This window comes from Dermacentor andersoni, chromosome 11, assembly GCF_023375885.2.
Source record: "Dermacentor andersoni chromosome 11, qqDerAnde1_hic_scaffold, whole genome shotgun sequence".
NCBI lineage: Eukaryota > Metazoa > Arthropoda > Arachnida > Ixodida > Ixodidae > Dermacentor > Dermacentor andersoni.
The window spans coordinates 62,509,896-62,528,765 of record NC_092824.1 but is presented as its reverse complement, the minus strand read 5'-3'; the positions used below and the strand labels follow the sequence as shown (position 1 = coordinate 62,528,765).

General features: G+C 48.6%; 1 protein-coding gene across 1 annotated transcript in view; it reads right to left on the bottom strand.

Moving 5' to 3' along the window:
• The window catches only part of LOC126517492 (tyrosine-protein kinase transmembrane receptor Ror-like), a 316,867-nt gene that overhangs the window by 84,781 nt on the left and 213,216 nt on the right, over positions 1 to 18,870 (bottom strand). The window contains exons 3-4 of the mRNA XM_055064215.1: positions 6,578 to 6,636; positions 2,523 to 2,942 (exon numbers count right to left, since the gene is read on the bottom strand). Coding sequence (XP_054920190.1) covers positions 2,523 to 2,942; positions 6,578 to 6,636 — 479 coding nt within the window. The remainder of the gene's footprint in view (positions 1 to 2,522; positions 2,943 to 6,577; positions 6,637 to 18,870) is intronic.

Here is an 18,870-nt window from a genome sequence, read left to right as displayed (position 1 = left end):
TGGCGTGCGAAATGATAAATACGAAACACGTAAAACGAGCGCACTGCCTTTGCACCTCGGCGTGCAAGCGAGGAGATAAAAGCTTTCGGGTCATTGAAGCTGCGTACATTCCTCTTCTTGAATTATGGCACAGCGGCTTGGACTAGTCGACCTGTCATAATGCGAGATTCGGTGGAGCTGACAGAACATGACCGAGCGCCGAGCACGCGTTGAGAATATACAGTTTCACTCTGCAACTGCCCACGCTGCATTGCGCAGGAGAAGACGTGCCTATATGCCAGCAGGGTTATATAAAGAGACGTACATACAGATAAGCACCCAAACCAGTGTATACCGGGTGTTTCAGCGAACACTTTGAAATTTTAAAAGAAATTGCCTGTGGCAGATTGCACACTTCTAGTCCATGGGCTGATCCACTCGAAGAGGCGGACATCACTATTTAAATACCTAATCTGCTAATTAAGAAACATTCACTAATTAAGTTTAATCTAATTACCTTTTGGCACATATTGCAATTCACTAATTATAGCCGGGGAGTTCGCAAGGCGAATCGAAAGAAATTCTCAGGATGACAAGTTTCGAGATATTATTTCCCGAGCTTTTCGCGGAAATGCATTGGCGTTCCGGTTACTTTTGTGCTTCAAAGCATAAAATAGCGTTTTGTTAAGAAAGTAAGCGGAACGGCAGTGATTTTCAGCCGCAAATTTGACGGCGCATATCTCATAAATGGTGTCATCCACACTATTCTTTTCAAGTGGACACGCCTTACAGTATCACTCGCTAGAAGCAGTAAATTGCAATATGTGTCATAAGGTAATCCGGTATAACAACGTAATTAGTGAATTTTAGTTAATTAGTTGATCATGCATATGAAATTTTGTGCAGGTAATGTCCGCCTCGTCGAGCAGGTCAGCTCACGGACTGAATTGGGCTATCTGCCACAGGTAATCTACAAAAATTTTTTGAAAGTGTTCGCTGAAACACCCTGCATATACGCTCGAATTTGTTCTCCAAGGTTGCTAACTCCAGCCTTTGGTTCCTTTGGAACACCATCACGTTACCATCAACGTTACCGACAAATTTTGCGGGCATTTGCTCGGGCAGACCCGGCAAAAACTAATGACGACAAGGCTACCTGGTGCGGAACCTCAAAACGGCGTTGCCACCCGATCTACAGTTTTCGTGTCTTTTCTGGGTTATCGAACCGTCTCACGGTTAAAGTGAGTTGTTTTGGTGTTGTAGAAGGGTAATTTACTAAAGGAACTCAAGAGGCAGAACGAACCTTTTGTAAGTGAAGTGACGCGAGCTCTCGTGAGAACTAATATGACTATCTTGTTGACACTTCCACTTGTCGGACGCTTTCGGTTCCCATGGCGCTGTGAGGAAAAGGACGCCCATCTTGATAACCCACAGAAGAAAGGCATGAGTGCGGCACCTTGCTTTGCCCGTTATCTGGCATTCCTAAGAGACGCTAGCTAAGAACGCCCGTAGCCACAATTTACCACCAAGAAATCCCATGCATTTTTCCCTCAAGTAGCACTTTTAAAGCGGAAGCTTTACTAACCTAGTCGACCCGAGCTTCGCCGTCGCCAGCAATTTCACCTTCATTTGACCGCAGCTGCGCCGTAGCCTTGGCAACGCGCCACGCCGAGCTCCGCGCCGCCGCCTTGGCGCATGCGCTCTCCGCAGCTGGGTTGCCGCCTGACCACGTGACTTGCCGCGCGCGCCTAGTCAGCGCTAGCTTGGCCATGGATGAGAGCGAGGCAGTGCCGAGTTCTCTGAGCGTTACGGGGGAGGCTACGAGTCATCATCGCCAAGCGGCTTCTGACCACCCCGCGGATATCGCCGGCTAATGATGCGCGTCTACCAAAGCGTAATCGCAGTCTAGCCACCGACCTAGGCACAGCCGTCATACCTGGCTTAACGATGATTGTATACCTAGGTATAATTTTTTGCAGAAGAATCGACATTTGGGCGAGTAGGTACTGGTTGAAGATTTTGAAGGGGCAGGGCAAGACGAAGCCTAATAATACAGTTGTAAAATTATGGGGTTTTACGTGCCAAAACCACTTTCGGATTATGAGGCACGCCGTAGTGGAGGACTCCGGAAATTTTGACCACCTGGAGTTCTTTAACGTGCACCTAAATCTAAGTACACGGGTGCTTTCGCATTTCGCCTCCATCGAAACGCGGCCGCCGTGGCCGGGATTCGATCCCGCGACCTCCGTGCTCAGCAGCGCAACAAATAAAGTTAGTTGTGAGTTCAGCGCTGTCCTGTGTGTTTCCTGCCTTTTGTCTTCGTCGTCTTGCGCTGCCCCTTCAAGATGTGCAACTATGTATAATAATTAGAACTAAATCGAAGGTTAACGAAGTGAAACCAAGACATAGCCAGGCTAAACCAAGCTTTCGCTTTGCACATCCGGGGTCAGCTGAGCTAAGCCGCAGCCACTTCTCTTTTACAGCGCTAAAGGTGCGTTGCACAAATAATCGGGAAACCTCAAAACGCTCCAGAGGTCACTCACCCGCCGACACCCGGAGGATGCCCGTGGTCTCGACAACCTCCGCGCCGCTCCTGGCCTCGCACCGGTAGTAGCCGGTGTCGTGGACGTCGGCGTTCATGATCCGCAGCCTCGAGCCGTAGGCCTGCTGACCGGATCCGGCGGCGCTCGTGCCGGAACCGCCGCCACTTCCGCCGGAAGTGACGTCGCCGGAGGAGGAAGCGGCCTGGCCCGCGGCAGACGACGACGGCGCCACGGGGTACTGTCGTATCTCGAGCCGGTTCCGCTCCTCCTCGACGGGCGCGTCGTTCTTGTACCAGTGAAACACGACCCGCGCTCCGGGACGGCCGCCGGCCACCTCGCACTTGAGGCGCACGCTGTCGCCGGAGTCCTTGGTCATGTTCACCAGCGGGCGTCGCACGTGCAGCCGCGTCGCGGCGCCACCTGGACGCGAGGGCGAGAACAACGAGGGTGCAAAACAGTGCGGCACTCGGGGCGTAGAGTCGCCTACGAAAGAAAAGTCGAGGCGCACTTGCAGCCCGTGCGTGCATATGGTAAAGGCAGATAGAAACTGTACATACCACGATTACCCGTACATACCCGTATACATACCGAACCGTACATGGCGCGATTTTAGCACAGCGACAAGGCGATTTCTGTCGCGGCTCCTCGCGACTGGCTTCCGCCAGGTTTGACGACTGTCGCGCGTGGATTTTGTTTAATCTTCCTGTTTGCGTCTTCAAACGGTATTGTGACGTTATTTTGTTATTTATTACGCTTTGGCTCGCTAAATTTCCGAGAACTCAATAGTTCCGTAAACGCTTGCGAGGCATTAACAGGATGTGAAAGTTGGCCGGGTTGGTAATTCATAGTAATTCGTTCGACATAGGCAAGGCTTGCTGTATCTGTTTCGTTTGCCGATAACAGCGTTTTACGATGGCGCCAGAACACACATCCTCGCCGACGTGTTTTGCTAGGCGGCACGACGACAACGTCTGCGCAGCCGCGCTTTCTCTCTTCTCCGCCCGCTTGCTCTGCGGGCGTCAAGATACTACTCGGACCGTACGCTTTAACGTCACGCCGATCCCACGCACTGTGGGAGTCGGTCTATAGAAGCGCCGCGGTCGCGGGGAAACGTGGTCTAAGCGAAGCCGTGGTATACGACGTCCAGACGGAACGGTACGTCTCGACAAGACAACGCGCAGCGGACTTGTAAGACAGACGCGCCACGCTGCTGTCAGCGCAGGCGGGCGGAGACCGCCGGGCCCGTCATCTCACCCTTCAGACGCGACCTCAAACGCGACAGCAAGTGCTTCTCAAATGGCTATGTTCGCGTTCGGTCCAACAACGCGGCCGCAAATCCGCTGCGCGAGAATAGGCGGCGGCTTTTTGTTGCACAGGCGGAGGAGTTCCAGTCGGCGACCACCGAGGACACGGCGGAAAGAGCGAAGGACAGCTGTTCACTTTCGAACAAGGAAAGACACACCGTGGCACCTGCCGTAAAAATAAGTGTCTTTAAGGCGCGGCACATCATTCGTCTCAAGCAGGTGTCCATACGATTCCGCACTAAGCCTCTGGAAAAAAGCTATTCCGCGCGAGATCCTTCATGTACGTACCAACGACCAGTAAGTTCCAATAACCTCAGTGGTTATACGTCGGACGCTTCGCACGTGCTGTCGGGCATTGCGTTGTGTCACGTGTTTCTCGATTCGGGACGCGCGGTTCGATTTCGCGTGCTTCCGATCTTGCATCTGTACTCCGAAATCCGCGGGAGGCGCGCGCAAATGATCTCGGAGGCTACGCGAACATTAACGACCTTTCAACACGTACCAGCCATAAAGTTTCAGGTAACAATTATTGCAGCAAACGCTACGGTTCCGCGTAGTCGGGAGCAGCCATCTTCGAGACGCGCCGGACGCCGTGTCACGCCATCTGTCTCTCGCGTCGACAGAGGAGATGTAGGATGACCGCGTCCTGGGGGAGTCGCTGGCGACACCTTGCTCAAGGGATACGCGGCCCATCTTAAATAAAAGGTAACTGCGTGGTCAATGCCTCGATTTAACTGCGGTGGACCCTCGGCCCCAAATTGGGCCACAAAGGCGTGCACACGTCAAAAGCCCGCAGAAACACCAGCACCAGCAAGCGCGTCCTTTAACGCAGCTAGCGAATCCAAGCCGGTTGTGCACGTTCAAATCCTAAAATTTGATTTCTAACATAGGACTGGTCCCGTACACTGGACTGTTGCTTAAGGCACTGCTAATCTCGTATATTCGTGTTCATTAACTGCAATCTCCTGTTCCAAACAGGTATGATAAATGTATGTCCTATTATTCAACGGTATATTTAATGACGTTTTTTTTTTCTCCTGTTAACGTTTCCACACCTTTCTACTGTTTCCCTTCGCTGTCTGTTCCGCTGAAACTTTCGATGCAATATTTCGAAAACGTCGCTTCGTCGTTTTTCTCTGCGACAGCCTCTGCCCTGTGTGGCTTTGGCATATACGCCTGATTTGTGTATTTTTGTCTCTTCGTTAATAAACGTATTATTATTATTACTCGTCTGCGATGAAACGGCCTTTATCGCGTTAGCGAATAATATGGGCAGTCGAGGCGCACTTGCAGCCCGTGCGTGCATAAGGTAAAGGCAAATAGAAGCTGTACATACCGCGATTGCCCGTGCATGGCCGTACATACCGAAGCGTACATGGCGCGATTTTAGCACAGCGACAAGGCGATTTCTGTCGCGGCTCCTCGCGACTGGCTTCCGCCAGGTTTGTCGCACCGTCGCGGAGTCGTATTGTTGGACGCGATTTCCTTTTTTTTTTTTTTTTTTTGTGGGGGGGCGTGTCAGTTATAGCACCGTCTCGAATTGGGGGCTTTTCTGTCGACATCATTTTTTTTTTTTTTGTCGCGACGAGTTGCGCCGGCGTCCAAGCAGTTGCCGACTAAGCAATTGTAAAGGCAAAGGTACAACTCCTTTGAAGGCCAATGCATACAACTTACTCCATTTCTATGTCACCGCGAGTATTATTAAAACATGAAGTGCGAAATCTCAGCGGTTCGCTAAAGCTCACTATCGCTATCAATGCTTCGCCCTTCGGGCGATACTGCCCCATGTCTTCTTACTAAACACATCTCCGTCGTGCATCATTAGTGTTGTTGAATTCATGTCATCGCTCACTGTTCATTTCACTGCGGCTGTATACGTGAAGGTTACGGATCACCGTTTTGTATCTCGCATGGCTTGCTATGCAGCGGACTGGCCTATTCCTAGCAGTATACGTGCTGAATTAAGACAACGATACTCTAACAGATGCTGTACGGAATGAAATGCTATGGGGAATGAAAAAAGAATTGCGAATGGCCGAATAATAAAGATTACTTTGCCTAAATTGAGACAAATACGCGTATTGGATGCCTAAAGGTGAGGAATTCATCACGATGACCGAAAATTGTTGAGCAGAAGTAATCTTTCCCGTCTGCAGAAGTAATCTTTCCCGTCTGTTCGCTCAGAAACGGGCTCCTGAGCAACAGTGGCAACTCATCGGCATCAATGCTATTCGAAACTGCTCTCTTCCATCTTTCTCTCTCCTTTGAGACTCCTATGAGTGTTGTTTATCCCTACATAGTCGAAAGGAAGGCGACGAGGGCACTGTTGCAGTCTTTAAGGGCAACAGAATTGTAGAAGCTGCTGTAGCCTGGACAGATGATTATAGTGCTGCAAGTGATACTGTGCTGTGCGGTAACGCTACGCCATGACAGTGACCGACTGTGATTGTACATCTATGCTCCTTTCTTTCTTTATCTCTTCTTTACTATACTTTACCTCCCCCTCCCCTCTCTCCCTATAGCGTATAGGGTTGCAAACCGGATCTTCCCACCTGGTTTACCTCCCTGCTTTTACCTTTTCTTCTTTCTTTCTCTCTCTCTCTCTAAACACAGTCGAAAAAAGACGCAAACATTCGACAACCACGAATGATGAATTCTCGAAATTCGATTCGTATTCGAAACCTAGTATAATGGCACATTCCTAGATAAGAGCAAAGCCCGTAATAGAAACGGACGCAGAATTAGGCTTACCGTGATTCGCTTTCTTTGTGGGCTTGGTGGCCTCGCTGGCGGTAGATGTGTCTGGACTCCTGCAAGAAAAAAGTAATATTGTTTTTTTTTAGAGGCGAAGGACTTATTGTCTTATAAAATTTAAAGACATCCCCGTCACCCATGCTTTCGTGTATTTCTTTTTTTGCGCCCGTGTAGTTATGTGGGCTTCGCCGTATACAGCCCGTAATAACTGGCTTTTTAGATTACACACTTGTTTTATAAAGAAAAAAAAAAGAAAGTAGTAACGATGATGCCTCGAACGAAGTCTAGCTGGTCATAAAAACAACAACAAACAAACAAGCAAAAAAACTTCCATTTTATCGATGAGCGTTGCCGCCGTATCTTGGACATTCAGCTATGCGTGAAAGCTTTGATCTGCGCAAACAAATTCCCAGGTGAAACTGTTTCAAAGTGGGCCGACGTCGCAAGGCAAAAAAAGAAAAACAATAATGAGAGCGTGCAGGCCAACCAAAATATTCATCTCTAACTTATTTTTTTAAGCCATGGCACACAGAACAAATCAATGAGGACAAGTGGCTCTCCGCCATCAAGCGCCCCGATGCTGGGGCGCAACTATGGGCTGTCCAGAGGGCCCACGATGCGGCGGTCAGGCATGGCCTGACTGTCCCAACGTGGGAGCGGCCCGCAGCGCGCTGAGTCGCGTACCTCAGGACCTTTTTGTCGGTACCTCAGGACCAAGTTTTGCATCCATCCATCGATGGGGGCACACTAACGGAAAAAGAACATGAATGCCAAAAGACAAATGGAAAGCCTCTTACGCTTATTGACAGTGTATATGAAGTGGCGTCACTAGGGGTAAGGCGGGAGCGTGGATCGCTTCGGGTGCAGCTCTCAGGGGGATGCAGTTCGGTAATGAAGTAGGAGGTGAGGGAGTGAGTGAGTGAGTGAGTGAGTGAGTGAGTGAGTGAGTGAGTGAGTGAGTGAGTGAGTGAGTGAGTCTGTCTGTCTGTCTGTCTGTCTGTCTGTCTGTCTGTCTGTCTGTCTGTCTGTCTGTCTGTCTGTCTGTCTGTCTGTCTGTTTGTACTTGTAACTTACGTGACTGCTTTTGGAGAAGCGATCCTCTAAATATGCCCTGGAGCCAAAAACTGCGCCGGTGGATCGGTTGCAGTGTGACATAGTCCGTACACTTTTCCCTACGAAAATGAATAGAGGGAACTAGGGAACTCGCGTGTATGGAATCGGCGGCAAACTAGAAAATGACGGTTAGTGCGCGGTATCGCCCAAACTTTGTCCCCCTGGTTTCACGACAAACTTTGAGACTCCGCAAGTTCGTGTTCAACGAAATGTTGCGCTACGAAAGCGCAACTATTCGCGGCAGGTTATGCACGTACGCGCGATCTGTCCGCCCTCGTGCGTCTGTATAACTAGGATTACTTCGAATTCGAGGGCAAATAAAGACAGGCAAAAAAGCAGTAAACAAAGTCGCAAGAACGCCTGAAGCCTTAATAAGGAAGATAAAACAAGCCCGCGTCCTAACCGGCATTCCTCCTCATCATCAGCAGCAGCATCATCATCAGCCTGTTTTATGTCCAGTGCAGGACGAAGGCTTCTCCCTGCGATCTCCAATTACCTCTGTCCTGCGCCAACCGATTGGAACTAGCACCCGCAAATTTCCAATTTTTTTTCGCTTCACCTAGTCTTCTGCCGTCCTCGACTGCGTTTACCTTGTCTTGGTATTGTTAGATATGGAGCTGTTTCCTGCGCCTACTTCGAGTTCTCCCGGACCACATCGAATCGCAGCACATTCCAGAGGATCGCTCGAGCCAACAAGTTCACGTGCCAACAAGTTCGTACGCCGCGGTAGCTATTCAATGCTTGAGTTTTCCAGAAAACGAAGGCATCGCCCGGCATTGTTGCAAGGAAAGTGGGTCCCGAAACAAGACGGCTGCGATGTACCGGGAAGGCCTGGCCGCGTCGCACCGGTCGCCTTTGAAGAAGGCATTTGCCACCACAGCGGGGCCGTACCACCGGGAGCAGGGGGCCCTCGGACAATGGAGCCCAATCGTTCCCCCTTCTCCGCCTTTGAAGAAGCGCATTGCACCACAGCAAGGCAAGACCGCGGGGAGCCGCCGGGTGTGACATCACCGCACGGGTGCCTACCATTGGCCGAAGGTGGCGTCATCGGAGCGGGCTCTCCCATTGGCCGAACATGACGCGACTTCCAGTCCTCGAAGGGTTTAAAAGAAGCATTCCAGAGAGACCAGAGCATTCCCGGATTCACCTCTCTCGAACATCTTGCCGCGGGCCGCAGCGTCCGAGTTGCTGCCGGCCCGTAATGACTGTACTACTGTTACTTGACTCTCACCTCTCTGTATATAATGTAAAATAAACCTCCCAAGTTTTGTTTTTCATCCCGAAGTCCGTCCTCCAACCCCTACAGTATCCATTCTGTAACCCTAAAATGGTCCAACGATTATCTAACCGGCGCATTACATGACTTGCCAGTTCCATTTTTTTCTCTTGATGTCAATTAGAATACCGTCTACACCCGTTTGCTCTGTGATCCAAACCGCTCTCTTTCTGTCTCTTAACGTTATGCCTAGCAATCTTCGTTCCATCGCTCTTTGCGCGATCCTTAACTTGTTCTCAAGCTTTTTTGTCAGTCTCCAAGTCATATATGTCAGCATATGTCAGCCCCATATGTCAGCACTGGTAAAATGCACTGATTGTACACCTTACTTTTCAATGATATTGGTAAGCTTCCAGTCAGGAACTGACTATGTCTGCCGTATGCGATCCAACCCATTTTTATTCTTCTATGAGTTTCCTTCTCATTATCAGGGTTCCCTGTGAATAATTGACATAGGTAAACGTACTCCTTCACAGACTCTAGAGGCTGACTGGCGATCCTGAACTCTGATGAGTGTTCTTGTTTGCTGCGATCTGCGCATGTTCTATATGTCTATATATGCCCACGGGCTGCCGTGAATAAAACAGTTGAAAGTTACCGCCCTTGTTGTTCATGTGTTCTCTCCCGGTGTCCCCGTCTTTTTTTTGCAGTCGATATGATATGCAGTAAACACCAGCTAGGCCAAACTGAAGTTCTCTTGAACTCTTGTTCCTTTGCCCGGCTATTCTTCATTATCTTTGTCTTCTGCATATTAATCTTCTGCCCCCGTCTTCTACTCTCTCTGTTAAGGCCCTCAATCATTTGTTGTAACTCGCCTGCATTGTTGCTGAATAGAACAATGTCATGGGCAAACCGAAGGCTGCTGAGATATTCGCCGGCATTCCTACTGCAGCGCAGCGATCACATCGCCGGAGTTCCCTGTAGTAATTTTAGTGGGAGACCCTATGTAACAGAGTGAAAGTGTGGGAATTAAATTACGCTCTCTATTTTGTTCCACATTGCAAGCTGTCTGGCCGCCGTGTTCGTTTTCCCCGAATCTCCTGCTGCCGACTCGACTCACATTGAGCCAGCCGACGACACTGGGGGCGGCGGGAATGCGGCGCATTAATCTTTTTTTCTCCATATTCACTTCTTTTTGCACCGCTCCTCCGGCCCGCCAGACAGGTGTAGACGCCGAAAAATTCGCGAACATAAGTCACTCGTTAATCCGACTCGTCGCACGACACCTCGCCCCTCCCCCTCTACTCATATGGAGTGTGGTAACACAGAATGCTCGCTTGTCCGCCCGAGGCTTCTTCTTGTTTTTTCCTCCCCACGAAACGCGTTTGATATATTGGCGGCTTTGCATATCGCCTCGCGAACAAGCATTGATCAGCAGCGGCGTCGGCGTCTCAGCGCTACGAATGCGGCGAAGAGGGGAAGGGGTCTCCGGAAAAGAGACGAGACGTACGCCGTTCCGAACATGCTGCTCCGGTGAACGTTCGGTCTTCTTCCTTTCTTTTTTTTTTTTTTCAGCTGTTTGTTAAAGGTTGAAAGTACCGTATTTACTCGAAACTAAGCCGATACACTGCTGTAAGAAAGACCAAAAATGAAAACCTCAAAAGTACGAAAACCATGGATTGGATTCGATTGGATTAGATTGCATGGATGGATGAATGGAGGGATGGATACAGGAAGTACCACAGGTGGTTCTCCGGTTAGCAGCAAGTCTATCGGGTAGGCCTGTGGAGCTAGGTAACTGAAGCTGCGTTGACGTGTGGCAACGAGCGCGGGCTTCCATCAGTAGGCCGTGCTATCCTCTCCAGCTATCAAACATTTCTCTGTCTCATTCTGTCGTGATAGTGGGCGACTGTCCAGTTCCAGTCTGCGGACCGCCTACCCCACGACTGAGCGTGGAAAGACCCAGCGTAGGTGCGCGAAGGTGTCGTGTAACCATCGCAAGCGAAAAGTGTGGATTTCGGCCACTGAAACGACAAAGGATTTCATCTCTATCTGCCGAATTTACGTCCACTACCTCTCCCAGCTAGCGACTTCCTCCAATAACCCCTAGTGTTGCGTCAGCCACCGCCATCGTATGCAAGAAGACTTCCTAATTTCATTCCCAGCTCCTAGTCTTCTATTGTCCTAGTCAGCACTTCCTTCACCTTAGCACCAACTCTATTACCAAAACAGACCGCCGGTTATCCAGTTACGCTGGGAATTACACAGGCCTGCGCAGCTACATTTTCCTCCCTCAATAAACTTTAGGGGACCGTTCTTGCCTCGAAAAGGCATGTCAGAGATGTTGGACGCAGATGAACACGATGCATTATGACGTGTCAAAATGTTTGCGGTAGCAACGGACGATCCCTTCTCGCGGAAGCTTTTCCAGTAGCCGCGAGGAAGACTAAGGGCGTTTCACTATGACGCGCTTTCCCACACGCCACTGGTGAAAAGTTAGTTTGCAGGTAGTTCTCGGCCAGGAAATTTTTTGCCACTTGTTCACCAAACTTTCCGCTTAATCCACTTCGCTACACCCGCCACGTTGATAGTGTCTTTGGCGTTGGGCTCCTAGACCCGAGCGCCCGGCGGACGCCTTCCAACGGATGTGGCAATGTAACAACTCCCGTGCACCATGTATTGGGTGCACATTAACGAAGTCCAGGGGGCAAAATTAATCCGAGTCCCCCCAAGTAATCTTATCGCGGGTTTAACGCGTAAATCTTCTGAATTCTAATCCACTTAGTTCCGAGCGGGTTGTCATTTTATTCACCAAGAAACGAAATACGCTCTCAAAGTCGCCGTTCTCAACGAGGAGAGAGATACATGAGCAGCAGACTGCCCCCCCCCCCCCCCCCCACCTACACACATTTCCAAATCAAGCGCTTCGGGATGATTCTGGTTTCCGCGACAGAACCGCGAGATTCGGCGCACACAATACTCAAGAAGGCAACATTCGATAGGGGACAAATTGGATTTAATAACCGAGTAAATGCGAACAGTTCGTACAATGAAAACGGAGAATGAAGCCAGGCAAAGCAAAGTGAAAATCATTTGCTTTGTGCACAACTGAAATGTACAAATAATGATGTAACCGAGGATGAAAAGTGGACGAACCAACGTATTTGCACGCGACGCACCGCACGCGTAATGTTGAAGATGCGAGTGCGGCTACCACCTGCGGCCAAGTTAGCTTTTCATGCACTTTCATTTGCGTTTAAGTCATTAGTTCTACATTTCAATTATAGGAAACAATCAATTTCCCATATGCTGTATCTGGATTTGTTGCTTCTTCATATATACGGTTCTGACCGACAATTAGAACGGAAAGTCGAGATCCTCGGTTCTCTTAACCTTCTGAGTAATTTCGAATAGTTCATATTTTCGAAGTTAGATGTCGACTAAGCACTGTCTTTTGGTGTGCCCTTATCGATATTAGAATTATATTTATTACAACTTCCAGATTTTTTTCCCCTGTAGAACAGCAACAAATAGAGTAGTCGAGGTATTTTCTACGTTAGCCTCTTCACTGAGCTATATGTATAACAAAAACAAAAAAGGACAGTTCATGAACCTCCGCGGACGGAGCTAGTATTTGTTGAATCCTCAAACCTAGGCGAACTGTCTACTGTTGCTTGCGACTGCAAGAAAACAAAAGCATCGGCTTGTATTCGAGTAAACACGGTACTGACGAATACGACATGCAAGTATTCGTTCCTTCTCGTAACCCGCTTGACTTGTGGCGGCGGCATTTGCACATCGGCCCGCGAACGAGCACACCAACACCGATGTCGCGGAGCTGCGAACGTACTGGAGAGACGAGATGCTCTACGGGAAAAAGAGAGAGAAAAAAAAAGCGAGATGTCGCGCTTGAAGCCGGGTCGTCGAAAATTCCATTTTCTGTGGAGATGTTACGTTAAGACTAAAGGTTATACGCTATGCCAGAAAAACAATAATGAGAGGAATGCTGGTAAAATACGAGTTGGAGACCTGACACGCGTAAGGCCATGGAGGAATGGTAGAAGACGAAAAAAAACAGAGTACGCCATAGTTCTCAATAACCCGAGTACCGCGTCCTCGAAATTAGGCGGGGACGAAGTGCAGACAACGCACTCGAAGCAGACCCTTCGGCAGAAGCTTCCTTGCCTTGCACGTTTTGTTAGTTCTGTCAAAAAAAAAAAAAAAAATAGAACCTCGCGTTTCTTTTATTTCATTTTCCCCTCTGAGGTAGTTTGAATATCGATGTTCGCACTTTCCGTTCCTCAGAGCAATCTGTAATCGCGTGTTTTGTTTTACGTTCTGCAGCCCGTTCCTTATTTGCGAGGCCACAGATAAACGAGAGGCGACAGAAGTCCCTGATGCGTACGTGGCGTCGAACCGTGCAGTTATGGCGGCCCTTTCCCACCGAAACCAATATTTCATCCGGGGCACCGCCGAACAGGTGAGTGTTGCGCGTGCTAGGCTAATGGCGAGGCTGAACCGACTCACTAAAGAAAAAAAATGAAAAAGAAAGAAAACGGCGAGATAGTGTGTGGGTAATGGAGAATATGGTATGGGGGGGGGGGGGGGGGAATGCAGCGGTTCAGGAACCGGCTGCGAACCATCTACACGGGACAGCTGTTTCGGCAGTGTTCAGAACGAATTAAAGCTTCTTAAAGAATATACGCATACTTAGATGACGCATCCCGACTTTTTTTTTTTTTTTTTTGCGCTGAATGAAGATGACTTCTACTTCGAAACCTTAAAAAAAAACATACTGAAATGACTTAGAGCGTCGTAAATATCGTGCACTATAACACTTTTTCTACGAAGCAGCTTTGATTTCGTTTTACAACAGGTGCGTGCGTATTGTGACCTCACGACGCAGAAGGTGGTCACGTGGTGGGCGCAGGAAATCGTGACGTACTGGCACTCGCTGCGCTAAGCTCGGCAGACTGCTGTGCTGCTACTTGCTGTGCGACCCGACGAGCCGTCACTTTTTTTTTTTTTTCGAGTCACTTTCGAGTGTGATCCCTGGGCAAATCTCCTCGTCGAACGAGTGACGGACAAGGACGTTGCCCCCAAATTGCTGCACTTGATCCTTTGGTCGCAGCAAAAAAGGCAGCGCTACAAACTTGTGACGCCGAGCAATCATTCATTGCCACTTGGGACGTAACCTGGACCGTGTCCACTTGTGGCCTGGAAAGGACAGCTTTCCAGTGCAGTGAGAAACAATTTGTTTTTTTTAAACCGAAGCTCTCTCTGCCTTTTTCTCGCACTCTCCGAGAGCTGGCTGTTGTCTACTACCGGCCTGTATTGAACGACAGGCCGGTAACAGACGCAGTGCAAACAAGCACCGGATACAGTGCAAACCGTCCAGGGTGGCAGGCGATACGTGTAAGCGCAGGCGTGGGCTCCAGCACCAGTACGTTGTCGTCGTCGTCAACCCGTCATTTTTCGGTCTTCGTGCCATTTCGATCGTTTTTTTTTTCGTTGTCGCGTCGTCGCCGTTCTTTCCGCCTTCTTCACTCTGTCATTGTCCCTGCGTTGCCATATCGTCTTCGCTGCGCCGCCGACGTCTAACCGTCGTCTTCCCTCTGTCGCAGTGAATTCAGTGACGTCATTCCTTCGTCATCGTCATTATTGCGTCGTCGTCATTACAGCCTCGTCACCGCACTGTCGCCACACAGTCATCGTTGTGCAGTCGTGGCCGTTCTACCATCGACACCATTTCTGCGCCGTCACGCCGTAGTCGTCATATCATCGACACCATTTCTGCATCGTCATGCCGTCGTCGGCAGTTCGGCATCGACATCCGATGGTGGCCGTTCCATCGCCGTCCTCCTGTCGTACCGATTCCAGTATGTCATCGTACCGTTGTCGTCATGCCACTGTGGTCCTTCTATCGTCGCTCTGTCGCAGTGATTCCAGTGTCGTCGTTTCATCACCGTCGTGCCGTCATCGTCTCATTCGATCGTCTTGATGCGTGGGAGGCACGCGATCGCGCGTCCCAAGTTTACGTTGATCGAGGCGTTTCCCACCGAAAAAAAATGTTTTAAACTTGGTCCTGCGCTTTATACTCGCTAATTGTCACAGCGTTCTTCCCGAATACCACTGGAAGATCGGCATCCAGCGCGTGGGATACGCACATTCTTTTTGTTTTGTTTAGTTGGACATACGTACACGCGCTCAGAATATTATGGAAAATTTTATGAAGACTGAGTCAGCTTCGTTGTTGTTAATTCGTCGTTTCCACTCCTCTATCATCTGTCAGTGCGTGTGCGTGCCGAAGAGTCGTTTTGATGACTGTTATTCTTTTATTTTATTCATTTCTAAAGCAAATTTACATTTTCCGCATAACTTCAAAAGATTAGGCGGAGGCGCGCTGCTTCAAACATTTCCGCTTGTGCCCGTTTTAACCCCACCTAACTCTCTAATTCGTTGCTCGCGCCGTCTCTCTATATACTTTCACTCGCTTCTGTGAACCGAACAGCAAGTCACCGAAAACTAAATATCGTGGCAGAGAGTAGAGAAGCAGAAACGGGTTGCGGAACTAAAACTTTCGAGACCGCATTATAACGTTCTTTTTTTTTTTCAGGACCGTTGTATATCAGAGTTTTAATCCACATCACCGAAAACAGCAAAATTGTACTGGTACTAATGCGTACCTCTACCTCGATGCTTCTATATATACATATATATATATATATATATATATATATATATATATATATATATATATATATATATATATATATATATATATATATATATATATATATATATATATATATATATATATGAAGTAGCTCTACGGGTTTGGTGTTTAATAAATTGAAAAAAGTGTAGCACGCGCACATACAAAAGCAACAACAAACTATGAATTAAATGTTCTTTTTCTTTTGCTTTCCTACGTGCGTCTGCACTTATTTCAATATATATATATATATATATATATATCTTGATGCTTATGATATATTAGGCGGTTTGTTGCCAGGGTCCCAATTCATGCCTGGGTAATTTCTCGTCTAAATTATGCACCAAGAACCGTCTCTACATATGTAGAAAAATCTTGCCTTTGGAGACGCATTGAAGCTGGAAACTATATTTTCAAGTATAAACTCGACGTGCTTCATACAAAACGCGAGGCTTTTATGCATAATCCACGCGTGACAGCTTATTAAAGAAATGTGCTTACTTCTTTCAAGCTTCCTTCTTTATTTTTCTTTATAGCATTATGCACTTGGCTCCCGTATACTCTCCATTAGTTAGAACGTTCGCGATTTTTTTTTTCACTTCTCAGTGCATAGACGCTCTGCTATCTCATTTACATACGCCGTTGCACGCTAACACCCCGTGCAGTGCCTTTTTTTTTTCTGCAGATACAGCCGCGCTTATTGATAACTTAATTGACCCACGAGCCGCTCGAATAATCCCCACGGGGCGCCATACGTGGACTCACTCTAGTTCTATTTTTTTTTTGGCATTAGAGTCAATTTAAATTTTCAAATAAAAGTGAATTCCTTATTCCCTAGAATATATATTCAGGTTTTACTCCTGTGTAATCTTTATATATATATATATAGATACACACACACACATACGGTTCTGACGACGCAGTAGACAACGCAGGCTTCCTATTCAGTCTCGACGATGCATGCGGGTGCCATTCGGCCAACAGAACTGCGTTCTTAAACTTGATACTGGTTAAGAAGACGTTGTCAATCCTACGTTGTCCTTTTAGGAAAATCATGGTTCCTGTCGTGCAATGCGCTAAAAAACTCAGAAGCTAATGTTGCGAATACCACGGGACGTGGACCCAATTTTGTAGTGACTATATAAAAACGAAATGTTCCTTATTCCACTAGCAGTGCCACCGTTTTCATAAATTACTCTTCGCACGCCCTTCCTTATACGTGATGCATTGTGTCCGTGGGCTTTCCGGTGGCTCTTCTACAAGACGGCTCCATGGGCCGTATTCTCTAACGGTTCGCTTTGGAACCGGTTCACCTTCACGAACGCCATTGGCCAGCGCTTGTCTGTCGCCATTCCCGGTGGGCGTGACCACAATTTTTTGTCTTCGATGTCACAGGGGTTGTAAGTCGTCTGCAAAGCCAATCCCGCCGTCTGCAGCGAGCGGCGGAGCCGCAGAGAAGTGGTTTGCTCGAGGGTGGCGTGCACTTGCCACCGGCGTGGTTGCGAGGGTTACTATGGCAACGGCGGTCGCCAGCGAGTCTCGCGCCGGCCGACGAGACGAGAGGAGACATAGACGGCAAATGGCGGCCGCCTTGGTTGTGTTGCTGGCGAGCGCCGGTGAGAGACGACGATGCGACGCGTTCGACATGGGCGAGGAAGAGCTTTCGGGGGCACTTTAGGCTCTGCAAAGGCACAATGCGATGGCTTTGCGAGGAGCTGGAAGAACCTCTCGGACCACAAAGATTTAGTGGCGTTGACAGGGTGACAAAGGTGCTGTGCGCGCAGCTTTCTTTTCTTCTTTTTTGTACCAGTGGGAGTTTTCAGCAGTGCGTCGGGAACGACAAAAGGAATTGAGCTGTCGCAGTGAGTCAGTCGCATCGTTAATGCCGTCGCCGAGCCCATATCACGGTTGCAGGTAAAGAAAAGAGATGGGTAGGGTTCTTCCCCATGGCCCGAGAGAAAGCCGCAGTCAAGGAAGGGCTTTCTTGACCGCGGCAAAGATTCCCGACGTTGTGGGATGTGTGGACGGAACTCTAAAAGCGATTTAGAGTTAGATTTGGAAAAGCTCAGTCCCGGCGAAAGAGGATCCTATTGGATCAGCAAAGGGCATTGCACCTTCCGGCAGAACGCCGCTCGTTGAATGGTCTCCCTCGCGCCGCAACGTTCCACTCTTTCCCAGAGTGAAGTAACAGCCAGGGCGAACCGGTTCTAAAGCGAACAGTTACTGAATAGGGCCCCTGGACTGAAGGAAAGGTCGCTGTGTCGGCAAAAAGTTTGCAAGAACTTTAAGCTTCGCCATTAAGAGTGCAACGCGATAGCGTTCAAAGACCCCTTACTGCTTTTCATGCTTCCCGGCAACTGCAGCTTATGTAACCGTAAGGTTTACCGGGAAACGCTGGCTGCGAACGCTATGCACGAAGGCGAGATTTCTGGTCGAAACGCGGCCTCTTGCGTGGGCCGATCTCCTGTTATTGTTTCGCACTTTTATTTCAGTCTGAGAAGAGCTAACATAAAGGACATGCGCTGCCGGTGTTTGTTTTTTTTTCCCCGTTACGTTTGTTTTTGGGCTGCCGTTCTCAAAATTCCGAGGAATAACTTTGTAAAGAAAGAAAAGGTATGAGCAACTTTAATGAAGTGGTTGCGTATGCGTGGTTCTGAATTAGCTTCGAAATTCTTTTCGTCTACGCCGACAGGGGACGCCGACGCCGGTTTCTGCGCGACACTGGCTCCTTAACGCTATCGCGTTAAAACACGCATTGTATTTCACGGTCACTACGAGATGAACAGTCGCTAAACAAACAGATGTTGTGTGTGCGCTTCGCAAAAAAAAAGTTGCAATTATTAGGAAATTCTAGCGTGTTCGTCCACGTATTAGTTAACGGAACAGTGCCAGCAGCAGCGATGACAGCGACATCTTGTGGCAGTTTGTTCAACTACAAGGCGTCACAAGCACGTTATCTTTTGTTGCGTGCGGTTCTAGCTCAACGCACAAAAATAGAAAAAAAAATGATTTATACATCATGACCAATGTGTTGCCCACGCTCTCACACCGATGTCTCAGTAGCACATCACCTGTTCATTACAGTAACAGTATTGTACGCTCGCCCAGAATGTCACGAGATGGCGCAATCTGTGTCGTTGCTCGTGTCTGCGTGTCCAATATTGCATAAATGACACGTGACATGTAAGCTCAAACTCTACGTTTTCTTTGCAGTAAACAAAGCGTGAACAACGCTGCGGCATACTG